The following is a 27,429-nucleotide window of genomic DNA, read 5'->3' as shown; positions in this document are numbered from 1 at the left end:
GGTCATTACATTATTATTGTTTTATGGTTAACTCATTCCCACATCATTGGCTCAGAGAGAGAACAGATATACTTAGTGGATTTAATCAAACCCTACTGTGTCTCCAGGAAGCTGTTCAACTTTGTTCTTTATTTCTCAAAGTTAGTAACAAAAGAATATATTTTAGTCCTTCATAAGTAGAGATTTTAAAACACTAGAATGTTTATTTTTCAACTGAGTAAAGCTTTATCTTTCTGGTACACTGTGATAAAGTTAGATGCTTCAAAACCATTTTTTTTTGTTTTTTTTTTTTTTTTTTTTTTGGAGAAGAGAAACAAAAAGCCCAGGAAACTAATCCGAATAAAACAATTCTGAAGAAAGTACTGTGGGAGGTTACTAAATAACATGGGTTTTGGATAACATTTTCTAAGTATCATTTTCAGTAGTAATGCAGTGACGTCATGCCACTGACTTTTGGAGCTCTTGTGGAGGCACCTACTCCTTGCTTCTTGCATGGAGAATTATGCTGAAGAATGTATTCATTAAATCCTAAATATTATATATGAAGTTAGGGTGTGCAATGAACGTACACTGGATAATCAGTCACCCTGACATATTTCTCACTCCAGAGTTTTGAACAGTGAGAGCTGGCCAACAGTCCCCTTATCATAGCTCTTCTTTAAAGTGTTCATTTTTAATTTCTATGAAGGGTTTTCTGTAAATGTGAGGCCTTCTTGGAAAATCACTTCATTACTAGTAGTGATAGTTATCTATCTGACATAGTTACTGCTAAAACCAAGAGCTCGGATTTAATTCCCTGGGGGGAGGGGCGGACTTCCACCACTCACACCCTTATCAACACACTGTGAAGCTGAGTGAAGAACCCACCTCACAGTAATTTAAGGAGATTCATTTACAGAGACAACACAATATAGAGGTTTAGAAGATACAAATGTGGAAACATCGTCTAGGTACTCCAATGGTTATATCAGTGTCAAATAAGAAACAGCGAAGTCTTCAATTCACGTGAGAACTTGGGAAAATCTGACTGTTCATAGAAGTGTCATATGGACTGTTTAACAGAGATCTACTCTAAGACAAAATTTATGCTGTTAGATATTTAACATTTACTGTTCATTTTACTGTGGTAATATCTGCTCACTGTTGTGTTTTTATAATTGAATCATTAAATAAAACATACCTCAGGTAAATTTATTTTACTCTTATTCAAAAGGGATGTGAAAATTCCTTCCTAATAGGTATCTAAGCATCATTTGAGTCAGGAGGGTCAGGCACACAAATATTCATTGATTAACTACTGTAATGAGGAAATCTTCACGTTTAAATTAGCAAATAGTAGCATCCAAAAATTAAGAAGACACTGTTAAAATTTTAAAAGCAACAGAAGGCATTTAGCAACCCCTCCCCTACCTCACATCCCTCACCACCCTCCCTGGACCCTCAACCTCTAGACGTTCCAGGTTTTAAAAGGGAGTTGTTTTGTGTTAGTCCTGATCCTAGATGACCTTAGTCTTTCAAATCTTTTTCAAACTCTAAGGCAGTGTTGGAAGACCCATTTCCCTTAACAAATGTCTAGGCCAAGCCATTTTTAAACCCTATTGACAGGCATATGCACAATCTGTGAGCAACTCAGTAGGACCTCCAGCGCAAAGGACTCTTCAGACTTTAACCCCTGCAAGACAAAAGGCGTTGGTGAAGAATGTTGCAAGTTTCTTAAAATTCAAACCCTGACTCCTGCTTTAATAACTCATATAATATTTAGTTCGAGGTTTTGTCTTTGTAAAATATAACCAGAATTGTGAAACTGGGAGATACCTCTAACAGGGAGTCTGAATACCTCTTGTTCATCTCTGACAGCAAAGGTAATTTTAGCATGGAGATTTACAGCATGTAGAATTATTATCCTAAATATCTGGCCTAAAGTGAAAGTAGGAAACAGGAGCCTACTCTTTTAGCACTGTTATTCTAAAATTGGAAAAGCAGAGCTAAATTTTATATTTAAATACACGTGACATGCAGCTTGCAAAGGTTGGGAGAGAAAAGTTATCAAAGGACAGAAAATGCAAAGACAAGAGATTCCTACTTTGCTCTCAGGAGATCCTGGTCTTTAAGGGCAGAGCCTTGAAGGTAGATCACTCTCTGGGACCACATTGGAATCTGGAGCACTCTCCGAACTTGCACATCCATCTCCGTTGGACACAAAATCACCACATAATAATCCTGTTCAAGGTAGAATGAAAAATGGCACAGACACAATCATGCTTCATGTTATCCTACACAAAACATTTAAGAATTTTTCTTTAATTATGATCCAGTTGTGATAAATAAAAAATTACATTTAAACCTATAGAAATTGAATAAGATTGAACTATGATAAACATAATGTGAGAAATGTGAACAGGCTGAGCTATGGCAGTGGCATTGGTACCAAAGAAGAAATCATGGAGTGCAGACCACACACTCCTTCAGTTTAGATATCATCTTCAGTTGAGTGGAGACAGAAAGGTTCAAAAGTCAATGCATAATTTAAAGTGTTACTTTCGTACTGAAACTTATCAATTAATTAATTGATATTATGTTATGAACCTTGGAACAACTTCGGATGAATAGTTGCATAGTTTGGAGTTTGTAGATATTTTGAACAAAATGATAGGTGATAAAAAATTAGCTTGACATCAAACTATTTTAAAGTGTCTCATCATTTTGAGACCAGGGGAATGCAACCATAATGATGAAATGACTTAATACTAATCTATAAGACCTTAAGTTCAATAGTAATTATTCACTATTTGGTTGCTCTAAAATATAGCTACAATAAAACGTTTAGAATTTAGATCTTGATGTTGCTATTAAATAGAGTCAATCTATTCCATTCTAAATATAATATACAATATTTATAAAGAATATTAAAATACATATTAAAAATGAAGAGCATAAGACAAGGATGAATAGTGCTAAATTAAGATACCATGAATGTCTGATATTACCTATGAAATATATTTCCATTCAGCCCAGTCTCAAGTTTTAATCACACACATTCATTCAGGAAATACAAAACATTGGTATTTTGTTCAGGAAATTTGCCCCAGTGCCCATGTGTTCAAGACTCTTCCCCACTTTTTTTATTCTACTGGTTTGAGTGTATCTCGTTTGATGTGGAGGTCCTTGATCCACTTGGACTTAAGCTTTGTACATGGTCATTAGAATGGATTGATTTGCATTCTTCTACATGCTGACCTCCAGTTGAACCAGCACCATTTGTTGAAAATACTGTCTTTCTTCTATCGGATGGTTTTGGCTCCTTTGTCAGAGATTAAATAAATGTCCATAGATGTGTGAGATCATTTCTAGGTCTTCAATTATGTTCCACTGATCTATCTGCCTGTCTCTGTACCAATACCATACAGTTTTTATGACTATTGCTCTGTAATACTGCTTGAAGTCAGGGATGGTGATTCCCCCAGAAGTTCTTTTAATTGTTGAGTATAGTTTTCACTATCCTGGGTTTTTTGTTTGGTTTAGATCCAAATGAATTTGCAAATTGCTCTTTCAATCTCCACAAAGAATTGAGTAAGAATCTTGATGGGGATTGCATTGAATCTATAGATTGCTTTTGGCAAAATGGCCATCTTTACTATATTAATCCTGCCAATCCATGAGCATGGAAGATCTTTCCATCTTCTGAGATCTTCCTCAATTTCTTTCTTCAAAGATTTGAAGTTCTTGTCATACAGATCTTTCACTTGCTTGGTTAAAGTCACACCAAGGTATTTCATATTATTTGGGACTATTGTGAAGGATGTCATTTCCTTAATTTCTTTCTCAACCTGTTTATTCTTTGAGTAAAGGAAGGCTACTGATTTGTTTGAGTTAATTTTTTATCTCAACACTTTGCTGAAGTTGTTTATCAGGTTAAGTAGTTCTCTGATGGAACTTTTCGTGTCACTTAAATACCCTATCATATCATCTGCAAACAAACAACTCTTTCTTTTTTGAACTCAACTAATTGTACATTAAAAATCATCTAAATCTACTTTGTCTTAACAACTTTCAAAGTTGAAATAAGTAAAGATTTTATGTGCACACACATAGCCTACTTTGAATTCATATTTGTGTTTCTTTTCATTATTTTCTAATATTTTATCATTTAAAAGGACTTTAGTAGTTAATCACATTCCAGATCATAAATGTACAAAAAGGAAATGTTCAGGATGGCTTGGCAATTAAAAGTGCTGGATGATCTAGCACAGGACTTGAATTTAGTTCCCAACACCCAAACTGAACAAACAGCACACAACAGCTCTCAACTTTCAAAATCAACTCTCAGGGTTCTGGCCCAATACTATAGCTTCTGCAACCACCCATGCACTCATGCACATGCGCGCACACACAAACACATTAGCAAACATACATACATACATACATACATACATACATACATACATACATACGTACCACAAACACACATAGCACAGAAATACACATGTACAAGCAATGCATAAAAATTAAACCTTTACAAAAACAATTTCCAAACCCTCACACTCCTATCAGCAAAACTTATAACTACAATTTTGTACATGGTTTCATTGTTTTATTATATTTTATATTAAAACTCACTGCTTAATGAAATTATCATTTATGCTTTTACCCAAAAAAGAAAAAAAAAAATCCTTTAAGTCAAGTAAATATCCTTTTTCCCGCCTGTCTTTTGGCATAGCTACAGAAGGGATTGTCAAGGCTATTTATTTCCCCACCACTTTTATTATGTGCCCTGATATATTTGTAGTCTTTTATTAACCCTTTTTATATTTGTTTGCATAAATAAAAGTTTACCAGGATGCGGGCTGCAATATTGGTTAATGGACAATTAAGTATGATTCAGTACTGCATAATTCATATGTACCTGCAGTCTTGGATGTGCATAGAATTCATTCAAAAAATCCATAAGCAAGTCAATCTTCAATGAGCTGACACACAGAACAACATGCTTCTCAGTCTGAGCTCGGTGTCGACTATAGTTTCCTCCCGACTTTTGTCTCTCCATCCACAAATAGGCCAGCTGTTCAAACTGTAATGAATTTTCCACACGTGAATGCGAAACACCACAAATGAAAGCAAATGCCCAATACAGTGCCCAAGCTGTTCTCAGTTACATGGCATTTCTTACCTTTAAAACAGGTGAGTATCAAATTATCACTACTACACAACAGGCTGACCACATGATTTGCACAGAGATTTCAAATGAGACCCAGGGGTTTCAGGTTTTCAAAGAAACGCACTAGAAAGAGTTTACATTATACCATCTCAGACCACAAAGGGGCTGGTCCACCTGCTTTGTGTCCAGGAAAGTCTGATGTAATATGCCATTCATTAAATGTAGTTTAACAGCTCTGCCTCTTTTTCTCCAAATTCTTCTGCCCCGTTGTTTCCATATCATGCTTAAGGAGGCTGCTGCTTATCGTGCACAATGCCTCATGCTAGCTATGTGGACATGAGTACTCTATTGAACTGGGTGGTGTTATAGAGGAAGGTATGGGAGCTCTGTATGGGAGCTAGGCATGACAGTGTGAACTGGCTAAGCTTGTGTAATGAGCATGCAGGTTTTATTTGCATTTATAGTGTTGTGTTCTTGACTTGTTCATTCATGGGAAACCAGGATTCATTGGAAAAAAAATGAAGACTAGTCATTGTTCATATCTCTGACTCGTGCAGTCTCTCCAAATGCTTGATAATGCACACATGTCTTGTCAACTGCATGCCTTAGTTGATAAACATAAGAAATTAACTTTAAACCTACTGCAATTTATGCCTTTGCTTTTTCCTTTTCTATTTATTCTCTGAACATAATCCTTAATCTAACATCCTATAACTTAAAATTATTTAATAGTTAATGACACCACATAATCTATATTTTTGAAAAAATGTTGAAATCGAATTAAATGGAAGCAATCAAGTATGCCAGTGAGGGAAAAGGCATCTAATAAAATTTATAAAAACATTTCTGTAACAGTGTAAGCACTTCTTTAAACTATTAATAGCATATAATATAACACCAGTGTTAAAGAAACAATCAAGTACATTTTTTATTAATATAGAAGTTTCTAGTTTACATGGCTTTGCACAGCTCTACAGAGGTTAACAGGGCTCTGTTTACCTGTATGGGGAGAACTACAAGAGCAACGCAGATCATAGCAACAACAAAAAGCTTGGAGGACCATGTTTCAGGAGTAACATCCCCAAAGCCCACAGTAGAAAATGTCACAATGCAGAAATAAAGGGAGTCAAAGAGATTGAGTTTCTTTCCAATTCGTTCCAGATGCTGAATTCCACAAATGCTAAAAGAAAGGCAGATATGCATAATAATTAAGAAGAGCATGCGGGAGACATTATTTTTTTATATTGTTCTTTCAAAATGAAAAGATATTTATCCTATTTTTATTCATATATAATTTTACACAGAGCAATATAGCTTTTAATCACACAAAATAGATATGGTATTATTTTAATCGCCCCCCAAAAAATGTTAAGTACACTAGATAACTCTCAGAGATATTTAGTGCATGTGAGGGGAAAACAAACCTATAAATTTCTAAGTCTAATGCCTTTCAAAACAGCAAAAGCTTTTTCTTGTTTAATTTAGGAAGAATAAATGTATTGTAATGTATTGTAGGCATACATATTAATAATACAGAAAATCATGGGTTAATAAAAACAAATATAGGTTGAACACTGTTGCTACCCCAAACCTACTCGATATTTTTTCTCTTGTAACAGTGCTGAGCATGGTTGAAGCTTTCAGAAGTATTGAGGATCCCTCCCTCCATATCATTACATGGACTATTGCCATTACTCTGGAAAGATCTTTGCTGCTAGGAGCATATTTTGTACATAATGTTTCTTTATTCCTCTCAATATTTTTGTTCCCAGCATTTTACAATGGAATAAGAAGAATTCAGGCAACTTCAACCACCTTTATGTGGGACTTCCCAGACTTTAGAACTATGACACAGCAAATTTCTGTTCTGCTCATTATAAATTACAGTCGATTCTGCCATACCACAATCTGATACACAAGTACCTCTCAAACAAAAGCCTACATTATAAGACAAACATCTACAGATAGCAACTGATATGTAACAGGATTCAGTATAGAATTTCTTACTGATAAAAGATGTCCACAAATTAGCATTGCTAAAATTGAAATAGATATTGCATCATTAAAAAGTAGAAAACCACGATTGATAAATATGTTGTGCACATTGAAGAGTAGCAATAAATTTGCAACAGCAAAGCCAGTATGAAATGACAATGACTTGCACTAGGATGTTGCCTATTAGTATTTAAAATATGAGGACTTTATGGGAGTAAAAACTCGTGACAGTGGTGTTCTCACACATGCGGATAACCACTTCTATAACAGGAAGGTAATAAGCACACCAATCGATTCAGTCATTCTCCATTCTGTAATATGATGATAGAGGAAGAAGACATTGCCTTAGAATTAGAGAGAAGGCTATCACCAGACACCAGATCTTAATGTGAGACATCTTATCACTTGATTCTGTTAGAAAGGAAATTTATGTAATATATAAATTACTCATCTCATGTATAATTAAAGAAATAGGCCAACACAGATATCAAAACTAAGTACTGGGTTTAGAATGATATTGAATTGAATAGTGATAATGGCAATTTTTGCAGGGTTCCTGAAAATAGGGTTGTAGTAGATTAGAGAAGGAGTCAGTAAAATGTTGGTAGAACAATATATATATTGAAGATGATTCTGATGAGTCTGAGGAAGAGATACATTTCTTAGAAAGCAGAGGAAAAGCAATATGTGTAACACAGCATCATAACAAGAAAGTGTTAAGTCCGTGACTTTATGAAAGACAGAATTTAGGAATGATGAACTAGAAACTTAGGGAGATTCTCTAAGAAAAGAATTTTGAATGTTTCATGGCACCTTCTGACTGTATTATAAATCAGAGAAGACAGACATGGTTTAAAGATAGATATTATAACCAAAAAGAAAGCAGCATGACCTAACTGAGAAGATATTCACCCTGGTCAGATTGTTAAAAAATAAAAATGGTTCTCATTCGAAAACACCAAGGGTCAGAGATTAGTAGGAAAAGGGAAGCCAGATGCTATTCGTCCACACAATAGAAAACAGATACTTAAGTCACTCTAGAGATTGTTGAAAACATCATGACTGCCCGAGGCCAATGATAACATGGTCGGCGATTTTATAGTTGTTTTAAGTAAGCAACCCAAGGCATGCAGAGAATTTCTGGGTTATGTCCACAGTAACCTTAGCTCTCTGGTTCCTTCATTGCCCCAGAGATCTTGATTCTCTTCATTGCATCCAAGTGCAAGACTACACAAGAATGTGTGTTTGATGAGACTCCTCTAGAAAAAAACAGATAATAACCTTGGGCAGTGATCTCTTTGGAAAAAGTGGCCAGCTGTTTGGAGCATGAAGTCCTGGAAGAGTTTCCTCATGTAAATATAATAGAAGATCTTTCTGACCAAGAGAAGTTGCTTATTGTTGGGTTAATACCAGTAAGGTACCAGTAGGATAATGTCTAGAAAGAATTAAGGGTGAAGCTTCCTCAGACAACTCAATAGAACAGGAACAAGCATGCAAGACCTGGGAGAGCTAGGACTCCCACACTCTAAAGTGATGATTCCTGGGTGGACAGTTCCCAGAAAGGCCTTTCAAGGGAGGCTTCTTTCCAAGTTCATAGGAGCAAACTCTGCCACTTATGATGCGAAATTAAACTTTTCTCAAGTCCAAAGACTTCATATTGTTTTTCAATTACAAGGTTTTGAACTTATTAGTTGATATAGGAAGTTAAGATTGAGAACAGTTGCTGTAATGATATATGTTTGATTGCTTTCTTACCTGTTTTTGTTTGAGAAGAAATATGAACTTAAATGTACCCTCTCAAATATGGAATTTCTGATGCAATAGTATTAAGCACTGAGACCTTTAGAGAGGTCAAACCATGAGCACAACACTGGTGAACAGGAGCCATAACTTTATAGTAACTAGAGAAAATTAACTAGCTTTGCTTCTACCTCTCATCACACGAGGCCATGGAAACATGTCTGAGAAATGCAGCAAACACTCTCATAGCAGACATGGAATCTGTTGCTCCTGGCCTTGAACACTCAAGCATTGAGATCTAAGAAATAAAAACATGCCTCTTAAAAATCACCCATTCGCAAGCATATGGATAATAGCAAAAATAGACTAGTACAATTAAGTGTACTATTCTGGGAGGAAAGAGAGGATAACATAAGGGATGCAGAGAGAGCGAGAAGAGAGGAAGGAATTATATGAAGCAAGAATAGGAATTAAATACTGGTGGAAGAAACAAGCATAAACTGAAATAACCAGAGTGAAAGAAGTCAACTGAAAACAGTCCACAGGATTCTGTTTATGAGAAATCTCAAGAGAAGAGACAGAAAGCAGTTTGGCAGTCGCCTTGCCTGGGAGTAGGGTGGGATGATGTAAATGTTCAAAGTAAATATGATAAAATGTGATTGAACTTACACTTCAGATGCGTGAATTTGATGATGTGTAAATTATGCTTCTCAAAATCTGTTAAAACTCATGTATACTTTTGGACAGCCACTACAGTGTCTGTATGTGGGCAGACAAGTCCTACTCCGAGGACAATGAAGAGCAAATGGGTTCAGGAGGTTTGATTAGGAACTTTGAGTCACAAGTGTTCCCAACCCAATAAGACAAGTTTTGTTTGTATTTGTTCTTTTGTTTTTTGCTTTAGCCTCGTTACCCATATTCAATACTGCCAATGTAATTAAGCTATCAGATATAATCTCACACAACCAATGAAAAGAAGTGGATCCTAACAACAGATGTTCCTTATATAATGAAATATCTTTTACAATATAAGTTTACATATAATTTAAAATACTATCTCATACTGTTTATTTTCTTATACATGGACATTTCGGGGATGTCCCTGTGTGTGTGTGCATGTCTCAGAGAGGAGCTTTCAAGACTTAGCTCTCATCTTCCACCGTGTTAATTATAGGGAGTGAATTCAGGCTGTCAAGATCCGTAGCATGTACTTTTTACTCACTAAGCCATCGCAAAGGTCCTAAGCACAACTTTTTCACTTCACATAAAATAGAACTTTAAAATTGAATTAATCTACATATTTTACAGATTCAAGTATATACCAAGTCCTGCTCAGCCATTGCAAGGACTGTGGAACATGGGACCTGCCCCTGGAACACATCTAGCAGGGCTTGGGCCTCCAAGACTATTGATGATTGCTGTGGGCATAAGTTTGTTTGTATGAAGATATATAGATAGATAGATAGATAGATAGATAGATAGATAGATAGATAGATAGATAGATAGATAGATAGCTATATATATATATATATATATTTTTTACTTTACATCCTTCTTCCAGGAATGTCCTCTCTGCCAATGCTAATGACTCCATGACAATCCGAGACAGCATGAGTCCAAGAAGTGAGGGTGCATCTAAAGTTTGAATAAAATGATAGAATGCTATGACCTTCTGGACAGCCCTCAAGGACATGAGAAACAACTCTGAAAACATGAGTTCAGTAATACATAATTTCTTAACTTTGAAAAACATAAGGATGCGATATGAATTGTACAGGGAGCTTCATAGATCTAAAGCAACGGAGGTAGCTGCTCCATGAGCCAGCTTGTCAGAAAGGCTAAGGAGGGAGATAAAGAGATTTCGGGAGCGGTGGTCACAGAACAAGATCATACCCAGCTAAGTTTGTTTTTGTTCATGCTTACAAAGGCAGGCAGACTCCTGCGTTCAAGGTGAGCCTGGACAAGAGAGAGTTTATGTCAAGGTGCAGATTTGGTAGGAGTGAAAGTTTTAGGACAAGGTCCCAGCCAGCTATCTTACTGTCTGTGCTTATGCTTTCTGTCCTTTTCTACAAATCAAGGGGCTGGGGTTTTGGGATGCTGATTCACGAGCCTACACAAGACTAGGTGTGTCAATAGTCCATCATTTGTTACAGAAAAAAGGAACTAAGAAATCTTATGCATCCTTGCCAAGTTAGCGGCTACTGCTGGAGTCCGGGAAAGACACTGTACTTGGTTATATACCCATTTATGACCAGCCAGGGTCCAGAGGATAGTTCTGCACCCATAGACACATAGAAGAATAAGACACAGCTCAGTAGCTCTCAAAACAAAACAAAAATATGTGAATGTGGAAAGGAGATATAGAAGATAATAATGATGTGAGGAAAAAGAGCTGACTGAAGTTGCAATCATTAAAATGCAAAGTATGAGTATGAACTTATCAAATGAGTTCAAAAAATTTAGTTTTAAAAGTCACACACACACAAAAAATCAGAAACCATGTGGAACTGGTAAATATGTTTGGTGCCTTTGTCCTGCTTTGAGGCTCACAGGTGCACACATATCTCAAACTCAAAAAGAAGTTATATTTAATATATGCATTTTTAGAAATTAACTGGACCTTAATTAGGAATGAGACAGTTTGCTACAATACTTTAAAAATTCCATCAATTTTTACAAATATTTAATTACCATTATATGAGATACGTAAGAATTATAATCAAGGAAATACGTCCTTGCTCTCCAAACCAATGATTATTTGTAACTCCTGCATTTGTTGTATTTAAAAAATACTTAAATGATGCTGGGCATAGTAGTAGATGGTTGTCCTTTCAACAGTTCAAAAGTGGGGCCAACAGGACTTGGACTTCAAGGTTATCTAGAGCTAGTCTGAGTTTGAAGCCAGACTGAGCCACAAAAGACACAAGACTTTGTTAAAAAAAATTGAAGTTTGTTTATGACTATATATATATATATATGTATATATATATTTCATGTATATATTCAACGTGTTTAATAAAATTTTGTAAACATGACATACATTGGAATTAAACTTACCTATTTATATAATAATTTCTAATAATTGTATAAATAAAATATAAACAAATGAATAAACTATGAGACACATTAATTCGAAAGTAACAACTAAATTTAGTAGTTTATTGCCATATTCTACATATATCTGAATGACTGAATTAACTACTTACTAGGCAAGTGCTTGACCGTCAGTCTATTATGTTTCTTATAGTAAATACAACAATCCTGAGTTGACTTATCCAGGTTAATAAGAACGAGAATAGTCAGGGAAACGTATATTTTATATTTTACAGAAAAGGAAATAACTGTCAACATTATAAAAGAGTCACAGCAATGAGCTATAGCCTATACTTTACTGTCATTCTTTTTTCTAAATCTTACTAGTTTTGCTTTATTGTCAGGGGGTGTGTGTGTGTGTGTGTGTGTGTGTGTGTGTGTGTGTGTGTGTGTGTGTGTGTCTCTGTGTGTAGTGCATCACTAGCTTTTATCAGGTTTGAAAAATTTTGCAGAATTATGCACAAGCCTATCAAATTCTAAACTCAGAACATGCATGCTATATTTTTAAAACATTTCCAAATTCATTCTATCTTAATTATTTTGAAAATTTACTTATGGTCTAAGTTTGTTTAAAACAAAAGCAAATGTCAAGACATGATTACAAAATGTCACACACTGAACTATTTTAATTGAATACCAACTTCCTAGTCTCATTTTCTGATCCCCATTAGAAAGAGTCAACATGGTAACATGGTATTTGTATACTTTTATGGAAAGGAAACTGTTTTGCATACAGACAACACAAGATAATGTTTTCCAAAACAGTTGTAATTTGTTTATTACTCTGCTAATCTTTCAAACTAAGTACATACTTAGATTATTTATATTTTAAAACTAATTCATCCAATTCTAAGAAAGCCATCAGGAGAGCTGGAGAGATGGCTCAGTGGTTAAGAACAGTGACTGCTCATCCAGAGGTCATGAGTTCAATTCCCAGCAACCACATGGTGGCTCACAACCATCTGTAATGAGATCTGATGCCCTCTTCTAGTGCGTCAGAACACAGCTACAGTGTACTCATACACATTAAATAAATAATACTTTAAAACAAGAAATCCATCAAGAAAGAGTGCCTTCCAGAGAGCTAAATAGGTCACTTAGTGGTAGTGATTAAGGCCAAAACAATTGGAATACTAGAAACAGCTTTTATTAAAGAGTACACAAAATTTAATACTGAACTTATGGAATGGCCATTTTACCAACAACTTTGAATCTTACAAAACACTTTATAAGGACTTGGAGCTATTAGATGATGAAAATATACTTTAATATAGATAACTATCACTTAATTCGCAGATAAAGAGCTGTGAATTATTAAATGAAACACTGCTTTTCTCTCATCACATTTGATGAGTTTTTATTTTGTATCTCTATGCAGAGTGGCTTTAAGTAACAGATTTACTGATAAAAGCTCTGTCCTCAAATATCACATATTCATAATAAAAATCTTCTATTTGCCTTTAAATAAAAAGATAGAGCTTTTCAATCAGTTAAGTACAGGGTAAAATCTTTAATTATGTCCATAATTTAAGGTAGCTGAAGAATCTTACAATGCATTTTTATTAATAGTATCTGCAATTGAATATTTTAATCATCTTAACACTGCAGTGTCTATAATTCAAAGTTAATATTGTTGTGTGACTGGATAGCTTTTTCTCTTACAACTTTTCTAATTAAAATAAAACTTTTAATATTCTCTATTGCTTAAACTTTAAAAATAATTTCAATTTTAAACCAAAAAAAGAGCATATCAACGTTTTCTACTAAATGTCTTATTTATTTAATATACATAAAATTAGATTCATTATAGTGATTTAGTGGAATATTAAAATGAATACATAGTCATTATAAGAGTGTACTATCCAGCACATATACATACAGCCACCAAACATTACTGCTTATGTCAAGAAGTGCATGCTGACAGGAGCTTGATACAGCTGTCTCCTGAGAGACTCTGCCAGAGCATGACAAATACAGAGGCGAGTGCTAGGAGCAGACCAATGAACTTAGAATAGGGTCCCCATTGGAGGAGTTAGAGAAAGGACTGAAGGAGCTGAACGGGCTTGCAACTCCATAAGAACAACAATGCCAACCAACCAGAGCTGCCAGGGACTAAACCACCATCTAAAGGGTACATAGGGACAGACCCATGGCTCCAGCTGCATATGTAGCAAAGGATGGCTTTGTTAGTCACAAAAGGGAGGAGAAGCCCTTGGTACTGCCAAGGCTGGAACCCCCAGGGTAGGTGAATGTCAGGGCAGGGAGGTGATAATAGGTAGTAGGTTGATGGGGGGGACACCCTCATGAAAGAAGGAGAAGAGGAAATGGAATAGTGGGCTTATGGGTGGGAAATCAGAAGAGGGAATAATATTTGAAATGTAAATAATATAATTCAATAAAATGTTTTAAAATGAAAAGTAGAAAAATTTTAATAAAAATAATTTATATGAAACTGTTGATGTTTGATCATGCTGTATATTGTAATGATAAGTGCAGTCCCCCAAGACCTGGAATGTGACCCCAAGTTATTTCTGATTGGTAGATAAAGATACCAACAGCCAATACCTAATCAGAAGAAACATAGGTGGAGTGTAAGCTTCCTGGGCTTGGAATGGGAGGAGAACTGAGAGGAGTAGAAGAAAGTAGGAGGAAGAAGAAGGAGAAGCAGCCATTGGTTAGGTGAACAATAAAACGTGGTCCCAATGGCTGGTCAATTAAAGTTAAGAGCAGCTCAGCTGAAACATACTAAGTAGTAAGTAATAATTCATGGTTAAAGATAGAAAAATAAATTCTAATAGCATAGATGGTAAGTATCTATCTGGCACTTGTGCTGTTCAAGCGTTATTGTAAATATAAAAGCTGTATCTTATCGGGGAACTAAAGAGTCAAAGGCGGGGTACAATCTCCAGGCTGAGATTTAGTAACTTCTGCAACATGAAACTAGTGGGTACCATAACATCTATCTTGTATTTCATAATAAGATATAGTACTCTAGTGATCACAAGGCTCTCGTTTTGAAAGCTTGATGAACTGACTTCAGATCCTGGAACTGACATAAGGACCACACACAATGGCACATGTGTGTTAATTTCCAGTTTAGCTGGGAAATGCCTTCTGTCAAACTGGAAGTATAGACTGCAGAAATATAAGTTTGGTGATGATTCATTTGATAATAATAAATGAAGCAACAATTCTCAACCACTATGGGGGTCAAATGATCCTATCAGAGGGTTCACCAAAAACCATCAGAAATCACATATATTTACATTATGATGCATAAAGGTAGAAACATTACAGTTATAAAGTAGAAACAAAAATAATTTTATGGTTGAGGATCACTGCAACATGAGGAACTGTGTAGAAGGTTGTGACATTAGGTAAGAATATTGAGGTTATCTAAACTTTGGTTCTAGCTCTGTGGTAACCTGAATAAATTCCTTGATTTATTTTAACTTCTTAATCAATTGAAAAATAAATGCAATGATATTAACATCATTATTAGCTATTATGAGAATTAGATGAGCAAATATTCCATGAATCACCGAGCAAATAATAAGGTTTAATTAATCTCTGGATAATTTTGTAATTGTTTCCAATTCCTACATGAAATATAAGCATAGAAATGAGTTTAATATAATTATTAAATTTATACACAGAAGAATTAACTATAGCAGATTACGTATTTTTATAGTTCACTTGTTTACACTGTGTGTATGTGTATATGTGTGTGTCTGAAGAGTTCAGTGACAACTTACAGAACTAGAATATCTATTTCTTCCACGAGGGTCCCAGGTAAAAAAACTCAGGTAGGTAGATTTGGTAGCAAATATCTTTAGTCACTAAGGCATTTTACAGACACCAGAATTCCATTTACAGCCCTTTTTTTTATAAGAATATAGTGACAACAACAACAAAAAAAAGTGATACAGAGCCTTTGCTCTGTATGTTATAACAGATACATTTACCGTAGAGATCAAAGTCAGAGTTTACAGAAAAAGACACAGCAGTACAAACAGTAGGGAAGCCTAGTGAGACCAGTAAAGAGCATCAGTTGTCATGTACCTTAGTAATGATGTGGATTAAACTGCAACAAAAATTAAGAAAAAATAAGTAACAGATTAGAAAGAAGAGAGATAGAGAGATAGAACCATCCATGGGTTAAGAACTAGCTGTGGCCTATTCTCCTCAGCTGTTGAAGCAACCACAAGAATGAACAGAAAAGTTTCTACCTGTAAATAGAGTTGGGCAATTTTCAACATAGACCGTTTTCGTTAACTATTGACAAGTGTAATCATAGTTGACCTTTAGATGTTTCACCGTCATCATTTACAGAAACTGACAATGAATTCCTGGTAAATCAGCATGGGGAAAATATTCATCACTATTCTGGGGAAGAATTTCAACATCAAAGTAGTGACCTATTTGAAAGAATTGCTTTCCTATTACAGTGCAAAAGCCAACGACCATAGACAGTTGAAAGATTGAGAGATCCATATATATTCAAATACACCTGACAATACTTCATATAAGACGGAATTCATGAAGAGGCTTTGAAATTTATCTTAATGAGATAATGTGTGTGAAATTCACTGGATCTCTTCTTTCTTTTTTATAATTAACCACATCCACTGAATTCCATCCAACGCTAAGTCAAATGATTTAGGTTTTGTGAACTAAACTGGACGATAAAAGTCCACGGTAGTACTTTGTAAATATATTAAAATCACTTACTCCAACAGTTAAATATACACTTTATACCTTTAGTTCTTGTCCAGTACAAAATAGCTCTGGATTAATCATTTCTTAGGTGGAATTTAAGCCATCAAGATAGCTGGGCAGGCTAAAACACTTGCCAACAGCTCAATGACCTGAGTTAGAGCTCTGAAATTCACAGGAAGTCAACTCCAGTAAGCTTATGCCCTCACATTCTTGCAGATTTACATGCAAAATATACACAAAATAAATGACAAATATAAGTTATACATTTAAGAAAGATTCATATGGTAAAACTCAAGTCCCAGGTTTGTACATCTGTTTTATTGTTTGAAAGGATCAAAAGCTGCATATTAAAATGTCACAATTTACATAGTATTGTTCTATCCCTCACATCCTTTTAGCTCTATCTAAAACCTCTAAGAGTTTGGCCACAGTTCCTATCCCATTTACAGATTCACAAACATCCATAGCTCTACCTCATCATTCCGTAGTGTTAGCAATCTTGGTCACATCAGGTAAAGTAATTAGTTCAAACATGACACGGTGGATCAGCACATAAGCTGTGTGTGGCCCTAAGCATATGGAAGCTTGATGAACAAGACATAGTTTTAGAGAATTATGAATATATTAAACATGAATCAGTACATTTAGTATTTGGTTGGAAAAGAGGAGTCAACACTGGAACTCATTAAAAAAATTAAAATAACATTATTTTATAAACTGGAATCTGTTTAATCCCATTCATAGTCATTTTGGTTAACAAATGAAACAGCACCACCAACAACAACAAAAAAATTCACATAGCTAGGCAAACACTTCATTCAAAAGAACTAAAACTCATTGTCCAGTAAATAAGAACACTGACCTCTTAGATAATATTTTGCTAACCCTCTGTTTCATCTGCTTCATTTATTTTTCTTACTATTTTCATTTATTATTATTATTATTATTATTATTATTATTATTATTATTATTATTATTATTATTAGGAGAGAGATGTTTTGGGTATCTAAGCCAAGGCATTGTGCATGATGAGCACTTTTTTAGTGGAAAATATGAAAATAATTGTTCTTTTCCACTTAGCAACAATTCTGGATTCAATAGCTTCATTAAATTCTCTCTAATTTACCTGGTTCACCCACTTAGTTAAAATATAAAGAAGAACTTGTCTAAGAATACAGACTACTCATAACATAACATGATTATGATTTCCCATACATTATAAGTTTTAATTAAAAGGATTCCATATTGTCCACTGTCTGTATTGCAAAATACACTTCTTTACAAAATGAAATTTATCTTCTTCCATAAATAACATTTAAACCATAATAACCACTATTAAATGTTCTGTAAAACCTGTATGATTATGGGGTACAATCATTACTAATATATACAGATAGAAAAAATCTTTATTGTAAGGAGAGTGGGTAATAGTTCTTGTATAGCATTCTCCTCTCTCTATTGCTCAGATTGTATGTAGCAGTGATCATATGCTTATGTTCATCCCTAAATTAAAAGAATGTACTATGTTCTGATAGATGATTGCCAATGGGAGTTTTGAAGAAGACAAAAAAGGCAAGCCAAAGGGGCAGAATAATGACTTAAGTATATTAAACTAAGTAAAAATAAAGATATATTATTCCAGTTCAATATATGAGATGGTGTATCAGGAGTCAAACAAATGAACCTCTAAGCTCTCCAATATTAAGTGATGTTTTATAGACAAACAATAATTCTAATTACTATCAGAAAAGCTGTTATATTTATTTTACTTTCTAAAGTAAAACCCCTTATATATCAAGAAAAGTAGTGTAATAGCTGATCAACCTACACTCCTATGAATCAATGAAAACACTTTTGACTTCCTGTAAAAAGTTTAGTATTATTCTCTCTGCAATAGAACTTGATTATATTAAAGTTTTAATCTTTTTAAATTTTTCTCTAACTTACCCCAGAGTTAAATATATAAATTTTAGAATTATCGATTTCTCTAGTATCAGGAATAGTAAGGTTAATTCACCAAAACCATTTCATATAAATAGTAGTCCAATATAAATATACAAAGCAAGGCCCCAAACGTTATATTATTCTGCTATAGTAAAATTCGGTGGATCAGACTTCATTTCACAGAAGAAAATGCATTTCAGGCTTGAGAAAGGAAGAGAAAGCATACAAAAAAGGAAGCAGGTAGCATGATTGAAGAGATAAAACAAAAATAAAAGTCCCAGTAACTCCCACAAAGGCAAACTACTTTCCAAAGAACATAGATAGGTCAAGAATGCTGGTAATAATTAGTATGGAAATTGTGTAGGAAGTTTATAATTAATGACTTTTGTTTAACACATCTCAAGAGGCGTGGGATACATGTTATGAGAATTAAGAGTATGGCCACACCATTCTGTCTGTATTTGTTAAAAGGCAGTTTAGCTTCCTGGGATGATGGTTTGGAACACAACCGTGGGGACACATATAAACTTCTCATCTCCCTGCTGTTACAAGTTTTGTGACATACAAATCAAAGGGCCATTAGGAGAAACCAAAGTATTTGTAGATTGGGTATAAAAGTATATGAGGTATAAAAAATGACCCTTATATATCTATGCTGTCCCACATAAGAATAAGGAAAAATTGCCCTTTTGTAAGTATGAACAACTGGAGAGGAAGTGTAATGTTTCTTAGGGATAAGAGAATGAAGAATCTTAGATGCAATGTTACTGAAATAATTGAATATAAAGATTGTAATTAAATCCCTGGAATTGGATGTGAAAAGAGCACCTTATCATACCTGCCAGGTCCTTTGGGAGAAAATTTCAAATTCCAATATAAAGAAAAAAACAGAGAGGCTTCACCACGCTTTTGACAAACCTTGGAACAAGCTCAGTAATAAAACACAAACTGATAAATCCCCTTTCATAGAATAGATCTATGCCCTCTGCCATTTTATATGTGACTAAGGACATGTGGAAGGAAAGATTTATACTAATGAAAATGTAAAAGTGGGTGACAAGTAGGTTCAAGCAACTGGCTTGTAGCATCAGGCGACCAAATTTCAGTAAGAGTAAAAGGTTGAAAAGTTCTCCAGACTCAGCACATCACTTCCCCACAGTTAGACAGCTGTGGTCCCCATGTCCTTATAATCCAATAAGGGAATGCCAGAAGTACACAAACAAATTTTCCAGGCAAAACATGCCTTGAAAAATGTTTTAATGTTCCAATTTCTCCCATATTAATGGCCAAGGATTCATTGAATTGACAGATTCAGGCTAAGCTATACTGAGGCCTGAATCTGGCAATAGCCTGGTAATGGAAACCCGTTGCAGCTTGTGTCTCAAGCCCATATTTAACTTATGAGGATAGTTAATATCACAATACCAATTCTTGTATATTCAGACCCATCATCTTATGATATCTATAACGCTATTCAACAAGATGTGTTGCATATTCATAAATGGAGCTTGCCAATGAAAAGCCACACAATTTAATGAACTATTCTCAGGGACGATGCTTCTGGAAATTAGAAAAGGAATGAACCTGTGTGGCTGTGCATGTGTTTATGGAGTTTGTACATATTGAGTGTGCGTGTGTGTGTGTGTGTGTGTGTGTGTGTGTGTGTGTGTGTGTGTACACATATAGGTTCTATACATAAGAAGTTTGCACATTAATATGGAAAGTGTGTGTACATATTTGGAGTATATGTTCACATGTATATGGATTGCATGTGTTCGTGCAGAGTATATGGTAAGTGCATAAGGAAGATATATATGCATGGTGTATATGGGGTATATATGTGAATGGTAGGCATATATATGAAATGTGAGTATATATGAATTTGAGTGAAAATAATTATTGTGGATTTTTCAGATAGTATAATAACATGTGCATATTCATGGTCATGACCTTTTATACATATGAAAATATTTCTTCATTTAAACATTTGTTATGCTGACAAGGGGGTCAAGTCTTCCATTAGTTTCATAATCTTTCTATATAACACTGTTTTAGCCAATAGAAGATTCGGAAAGGTTAAATGTTTTAAAGAACTATATTTTCCTTTCTTAAAAGTTAACTTTAAAAACAAACAAATATAAAATCACAAAAGATTTCTTTGACTTTTCATTTTTCCACGGTTTTCTTAGTCATTACTTAAATAAAATCTCGGGTAAGAAAAAATTAGTATCATCCCAAATTCAAAACAGTTTCTGATAAGTGAGAAGAATATCCAGGGCAAGTTTTCATTCAAAACTCTTCTTTGGGAGCTGTAGAAACGACTCTGGCTAACAGCACTGGCTGTTTCTTCTGAGAGACCAGATTCAATTGCCAGCATCCACATGAGAATTTTCAATGATCTGCCATTCACGTTCTGGGAGATCCAAAGCTATTTTCTCACTCGCACAGGCACTGTATGCACACAGTGCATAGATATATATGCAGGCAGAACAGGCACACATATAAATTACTAATAAAGGTTAATTTAAAAAAAATTCACAGTTTGTCACTACAGTGCAAAAAAGCTGAAAACACAGTCTTCAACCAAATAAAAATGGGGCTCTATGTAAATCAGAAAGAACAGAGTTGGTATAAATAACTTTGTGTACAGCCATAAGGAATTTTTATTAGTCTGAGTGCTGAAGGCACAAATGAGGAGCCTGGTCTGAGAGCCTGGGGTCCTTCTTGTACAATTTGAACTGAGTAATAAAGGTCAGCTCATGCCCAGAGTCGTTACTACTGCCCAAAGCCATGGCTATATTTATGCTGGACTATTGGTCTTGGACTGAAAATCACTTTTAAGACTGTTCAACAAATCATCCAAGTGAAACTACAGCTCTGCCCAGAGGAAATAACAGATTCAGAGAAGCTAATAAATTCAATCCTAAAGCATGTTCTAAGTTGTGAGCCCTTGACTCTCCAGAATTGTTTTTTCCTTCCCTGCATTAATTAGTTTTACATACTGGATTCAGTTCTTAAAAATAAAGCGAATATCCAAAGCCTTCCAAAACACTAGCTTGCATGCTGTTATTTGCCATTATATGTTTAAAAACAAGTTTGTATTTACAGTTGTTAAAAACAAAATAAAAGTCAGTTCCCTTCAGGCTCTCCTTCTAGCTGGATCTCATTCCTTTTTGACACCTGCAGACACACAGAACCACTCTCTACCATGGATCTGATGAGTAGTCACACTTGGCTGAGATGTTGGCAGCCTCGTTCAACCCTCATATGAAAAGTTTATGCTTGAATCAACACAGTGATGCATGCTGGACAACGTGCAGGCAATGCAAGACTATAGAGTCGCCTAGGATTTCTGGCTAAATAGGATGCTGTCGTGATATCTGTCCCTTCAAGATCCAGGGATCTATGAGGAAGAAAATACAGAAAGACAGTAAGAGCTAGCAGTGGAGGATAACGGGAAGGAAACAGTGTCATCACAACACAAGAGGAAGGAAGCACATAAAACCCACAGAGGCTGGGACAGCAAACAAAGAGAGCTCAGGCCAGTCTCTGTTCCAACTACGAAGGGAGGAAGATCATATGGGAGCTCATCACTAGTGAAGTAGTAATTGCAACCAATACACTCTGAAAAGAAGAAAATCAGTTTTCTGTAATAGAGTGACACTGGGTGTATCAATAATAGTTCAGGACCAGACCCATACCCAGAATTAGTTGTCTAATGCAAAACACACTCATTGGCTTTACTGGCTTTTGTCTTGATTTTGGCATTTATTTTGCAATTGATTTCCTTTTTGTTGGTCTCAATTTCTGTTTTCTTGGGTTTTGTTTTGTTTTGTCTCATTTTGTCTTGTCTTGAGAGAGAGAGAATAAAGTTAGGTGGTTACAAGTGGGAAGATTTACTTGGAGTTATCGAAGAGGAAATATGACCTACAAATAATTTGTATAAAACCGAAGATTTAGATAAAAAAAGAAAGAAAAGGAAAGACCAAAACCAAAATAATAGTGCTATCAAAATTGTTCAGTGTTTGAAGAAACAAGACTGACAACTCAAGTTCAGTCCCAGGACCTCCATGTTAGAATACTACAATACAATTCTGCAATCCACACATCCTCTCTCTCTCCCCCCCCCCCGCCTCTCTCTCTCTCTCTCTCTCTCTCTCTCTCTCTCTCTCTCTCTCTCTCACACACACACACACACACACACACACACACACACACACACACATAAAATTCTTGTTGTCAGAGAGATTTGATTTAGCAATGTGCTTACTCTTTAACCATCAAAAAGCGAGTATCAGGAAAATTTAAGCATCCTTACATGCATGGAATATAAAAAAGTGACATAATAAGTACCAGGTAATTTAAGCCACCATCTGTTTCTTATTTGCCATGTACCCACAAGAACATCTTGCCATGTATTAGCACATCACAGGACAAATAGTTTCTGGTTAACATTTTCTGGAAATCAAATAAGGACAGTAGTCCAAATTCAGTCCTGAAAAATACAGGGAAATGTAGAACATGATACACTTCCACACATCATAAAGTATGGAAAACTGTCGTGAAATAAAATCTTACTTCTGTGCAATAATTCATTTAAACTGAAGTTCAATCAAAATATCCTAGTATCAATGAGAAACTGTTAGAAAAAAATGGGTGTTTGCTTCCATACTTCCTGCTTAAATCATGTCTTAACAGTTCTACTTTCTAAGTAATGAATGGCAATTTTACATATATTTCCTAAACTATTGCTCACAGATATGCATGTAATCTATAAGAGTAGCAATCTGTAATGATGAAACTTAAGAAATAACAATGGGGCTAAGTTAATGCCAAATATATAAACACTTATAGATATGGTCACCTACTTATTTTCCTGATCAATATTACTTGTTCAAAGAGCAGTTTCAGAAGGACAACAATACTCCCTAAACTGAAGCAATTTACTGGAAATTCGTGGTGTATGCCAAGGCTGACTTAGTGAACACTGCTCTTGTGACATTGATTTTGCGAAGGTTGAAGGAGTTTTCCCACATCTTCATCATTTAATCCTAACAATGGTGTTAATTTTTTAAATTAATTTTAATTATGCATTTAATATTTTAAATTATCAATTAAAAACTCACATGAAAAGTAAAATTAACAAAGCAAGAGAAAATATTCTTGCTACTGACTATAAAATGACTAATATGCTATTTCTTTTTTTTTTTTCTTATTTCTTAAAGGAGGACGACCTTTAGGCTGGAAATTCTGTTCTCAGGTATTATCTTTGTAGCACTGTTTTCAGTTCTTAGGAAATGTCAGTGCCCTAGTGTGACACAACTTTGATAACATTGAAAGATTGAGAGCAGCCAACTGAGAGACCTGAGCCTGTCTGTCTAACTTCAGTGTTTACAGAGGGGTGCCTTTGGTTAGAAGTAGTCAAAGATTTGGTGAAAGGTCTCTTTATTCATAAGTTGTAGAAATATAAACATATTGTTTTTACTAATTGTGCCTATTTTAAAGCAGAAAGGAAGAGAAAACATTCTCAGATCATTTATAATTTAACATGTTGTCACTGAAGAAGTGACTAAAAGAAAACCAGTCATTTACCAAAACACTTACACCAAAGGGCAAAGGGGTTCCAAACCCAACCTTGTAACAAGAGGACTTTATAATCAGAACCTGAATGAGTAATGGCTTTTTAACTTCCACCTAATTAGCTAAGTTCGTTTGAAATAAAATAAATATACTAGGTGTGGTGACATGTTAGCATTTTGGAAGAAAGCTGCAGAAATTCCAGGGTTATGGTGGATTCAAAATGAGTCTGGCGGATAGAATTTGTTTCACAAAGAAGTTCTAAAAATGTATCCAAGTTTTGCTATTTTCCTAAGTAAAGTGTGTGGCCTCAATGTGTTCTGCTCATGATATGCAAGAAAAAACGTCTCTTAATAACAATCTATCCTCCCACCACTTACCAATATTCATCCATCTCAAATACAAAAATCAACATTCCAGTAAATGTTTTGAATAATTTTTGTTCACCTTAATACACAGCCAATAGGGAATGAACAAAAGCTCACAAATTATGTTAGTATAACTTATTTTCATTGTAGCTAGAGTTAAAATGGAAATCACTGGTATATTTTCTCTCCATCATTTTTCTACCTTACAATATTTTATACTGCACATATTATACAAAATCAGAGACATTTCCAGAGTGTCATCAATAAAGACACAAATGTCTGATGGAGACAAATATTTGGAGACAATAGAGAGTGGATACAAGGCCAAACCGCTTTTTGGACCTTTAGCTGAATTGCCAAGTAAGATTTCTTTGAAGATTTGTCATAAGAGGTGAGGCTAAAAGTAGAACAGGAATTAAGATTGTTCATGAAAGAAAAATAAAAGCAAGCCCATATGTTGGGAAACATGTGGTTTCATAAAGGAATATGAAGAAAGCAGAGGAAGCTCGACTTTAAAAGGAGAAAACCCACTAGGTGCGCTGAAGCCAGTAGGACCAGCCAACAGAGAGCTGACTAAAAATGTTTAGAATCTAAAAGTATTGGGAAGCAAACATTTGAAATTTACATGGTTATCCTTATTATTCTAAGAAAATATTTTAAAGGGATATACACAAAGAGACTAGACCAACTAAGCAAGAGACCAGGGATGAGCGAAGCCTGAGATGAAACAAATATGGAGGGGAGAGTTATCCAGGTGGTACATAGAACAACATCATATGCCCTTTCAATGCCACGGCCATCAAGCCTCACAGCCTTAGAAAGCTACTGATGTCCTTCCACACCAAGGTCAATACCAGCAAGAACGCAAAGAATAAATGTTTAAATAGTAAAGTTTACAGTTCTCTAATGAACCAGGGAAGACATTGAGACAAATGAGAGATATTGGGATAATGTAGCAGTAGAGAGAGAGAAAGCAATGATTTTGGATAGCTGAAGTGAGTGGCCTATTTGGTGTTGAAAACCAAAGATAAATGGACTTCATCAAAACAACAGAGAAAGCTGGACATTGAAATCTGGAAGAACACCAGCAGCTTTTTCCCAAGGCACACCAATGCCTCGATGGAAAATGATAGTGAAAGAAATGTTATGTAAATATGTAAATTATTCTTCCACATACATATATTCTAGAAATATAAAAATAGCCTTCTCACCTCCCTAGTTCATAGTATAACACATTTTCCTTGAAAGAACTGCTTCATCTGTGTGGACACAAAGACTAACCATGGTCAGATGTCCTTGGGCTCATTTCTATTGAGCCAATGTGAGGAAAATTTTTTAAATACTTTCATTGATTTTTTAGTTATATTTTTATACTTTGAGGATTTAATTTCATCATTCCTTATTTCTTTTCTTCCCACAAACCCTCTCTTTAAACTCTCCTTGGTCTCTTTCAAATTCATGCCTACTTTAATTGTTACATATACACTGACATGTATATGCTATATATACATATGTATGTCAATTATCAACATTTCTTAGTTACCATCAATTCTTTGTAGAAGATGGAAAAATGAAGAGATCCCCTTATTCCATTGTTGAGCTCATGCTTAGGCAGCCATAATGATGAGACTTTAAGGAACTTGCTTTGGTATTACTGGGGGACAACCTCTGAACCTGATGCTCTGACTTTTACAATCTTCTAATGCCCCATTCAGTAAGAATTTCTGAGCCTTTGGTCCAGGGTTTATCTAGTAGATATAGATACGATTCCATAATCATGCCTATCGATTGATTGCAGTGTTTGGTAATAGTCTTTGTCTGTTGTAAATATAAGTTCCCTTGAAGACGAGTGAGGACTATACTTTTCTATGTGTATGGGGATAAATACTTAGAATACAGAGATGTTGAGGGCATTGGTTGTTGTAAGTTTTCCTTCAAGATTTATGACTTCACTAGCCATAGACATAAGAACTTAACTTCTTTGAATAACCTTTGTGTATTTTTTTTTGAGAACAAACATTTAGTGATATAAAACACTACTCAGAAAACACTACTTGGCAATGAAATAACACAGGAGGAAATGATAGCATGGAAGGGGGAAAGTACATTTATTCCTATTCCTGCACAAAGAACAACGGAATGCAGAAAGCCTGAGAATGGACATCTTGATGCAGGGAAGACCTTCCTCAATTTGTTCCCAAATGGTTAACCCTGAAATCATATAATCATATACATACATTTAACAGGGAATGTGATGATTAGGTTCTGTCGACGAATTTAGGGAATATATATACACACACACACACACACACACACACATAAACAATTAACAAATAAGAAGCCATGTGCTTGTAAAAAAAAAACAGAGTTTTATGGAGTGGGAGTGAAGGAAGTGAATGAAGGATGACATAATCATAATCTCAAAAATTAAAAAATGATGTTAAATATTATAAGATATGTCATGCTTTGTTGCACTACTAAAAATAACCCTAGAGAATAATTTTGTTACTGGCATGAAAATCTGGATTTCTACAGCAGCGGGTAGGGTACTAATCCAGTGCAGAGCCAGGTTTGTTTTCTTTTGGAGATAACAGCTAAGTAAAATTATCTATTTCCTTCATCTTAGATGATAAGAAGCTTTACATAAAGAATATATTGAATCTTAATGTATAGGTTTATGTTTCTTTTCTTGTAAAAAGCAACTGTGTGTCAGTGTGAAAAGTTCCTTTTCAGCATTCTGTCTTGTTTCATTTTGCCAACATTTTGCTACCTCACCTGTATTAATTTATACACTCACAGTGTCCCATCTCTAATAAGAATTTCATTGCATAAACACAC

General features: G+C 34.9%; 1 protein-coding gene across 1 annotated transcript in view; it reads right to left on the bottom strand.

Annotated features, from left to right (window-relative positions):
* Kcnt2 (potassium sodium-activated channel subfamily T member 2) overlaps window positions 1–27,429 on the bottom strand; it is a 267,014-nt gene that overhangs the window by 208,186 nt on the left and 31,399 nt on the right. The window contains exons 4-6 of the mRNA XM_032915567.1: window positions 6,155–6,335; window positions 4,904–5,068; window positions 2,084–2,220 (exon numbers count right to left, since the gene is read on the bottom strand). Of these exons, the coding sequence (XP_032771458.1) occupies window positions 2,084–2,220; window positions 4,904–5,068; window positions 6,155–6,335 (483 nt within the window). The remainder of the gene's footprint in view (window positions 1–2,083; window positions 2,221–4,903; window positions 5,069–6,154; window positions 6,336–27,429) is intronic.

The sequence above is a fragment of the Rattus rattus genome, chromosome 10, assembly GCF_011064425.1.
Source record: "Rattus rattus isolate New Zealand chromosome 10, Rrattus_CSIRO_v1, whole genome shotgun sequence".
In the NCBI taxonomy this organism is placed as follows: Eukaryota; Metazoa; Chordata; class Mammalia; order Rodentia; family Muridae; genus Rattus; species Rattus rattus.
This window is presented reverse-complemented; position numbering and strand designations above follow the sequence as displayed.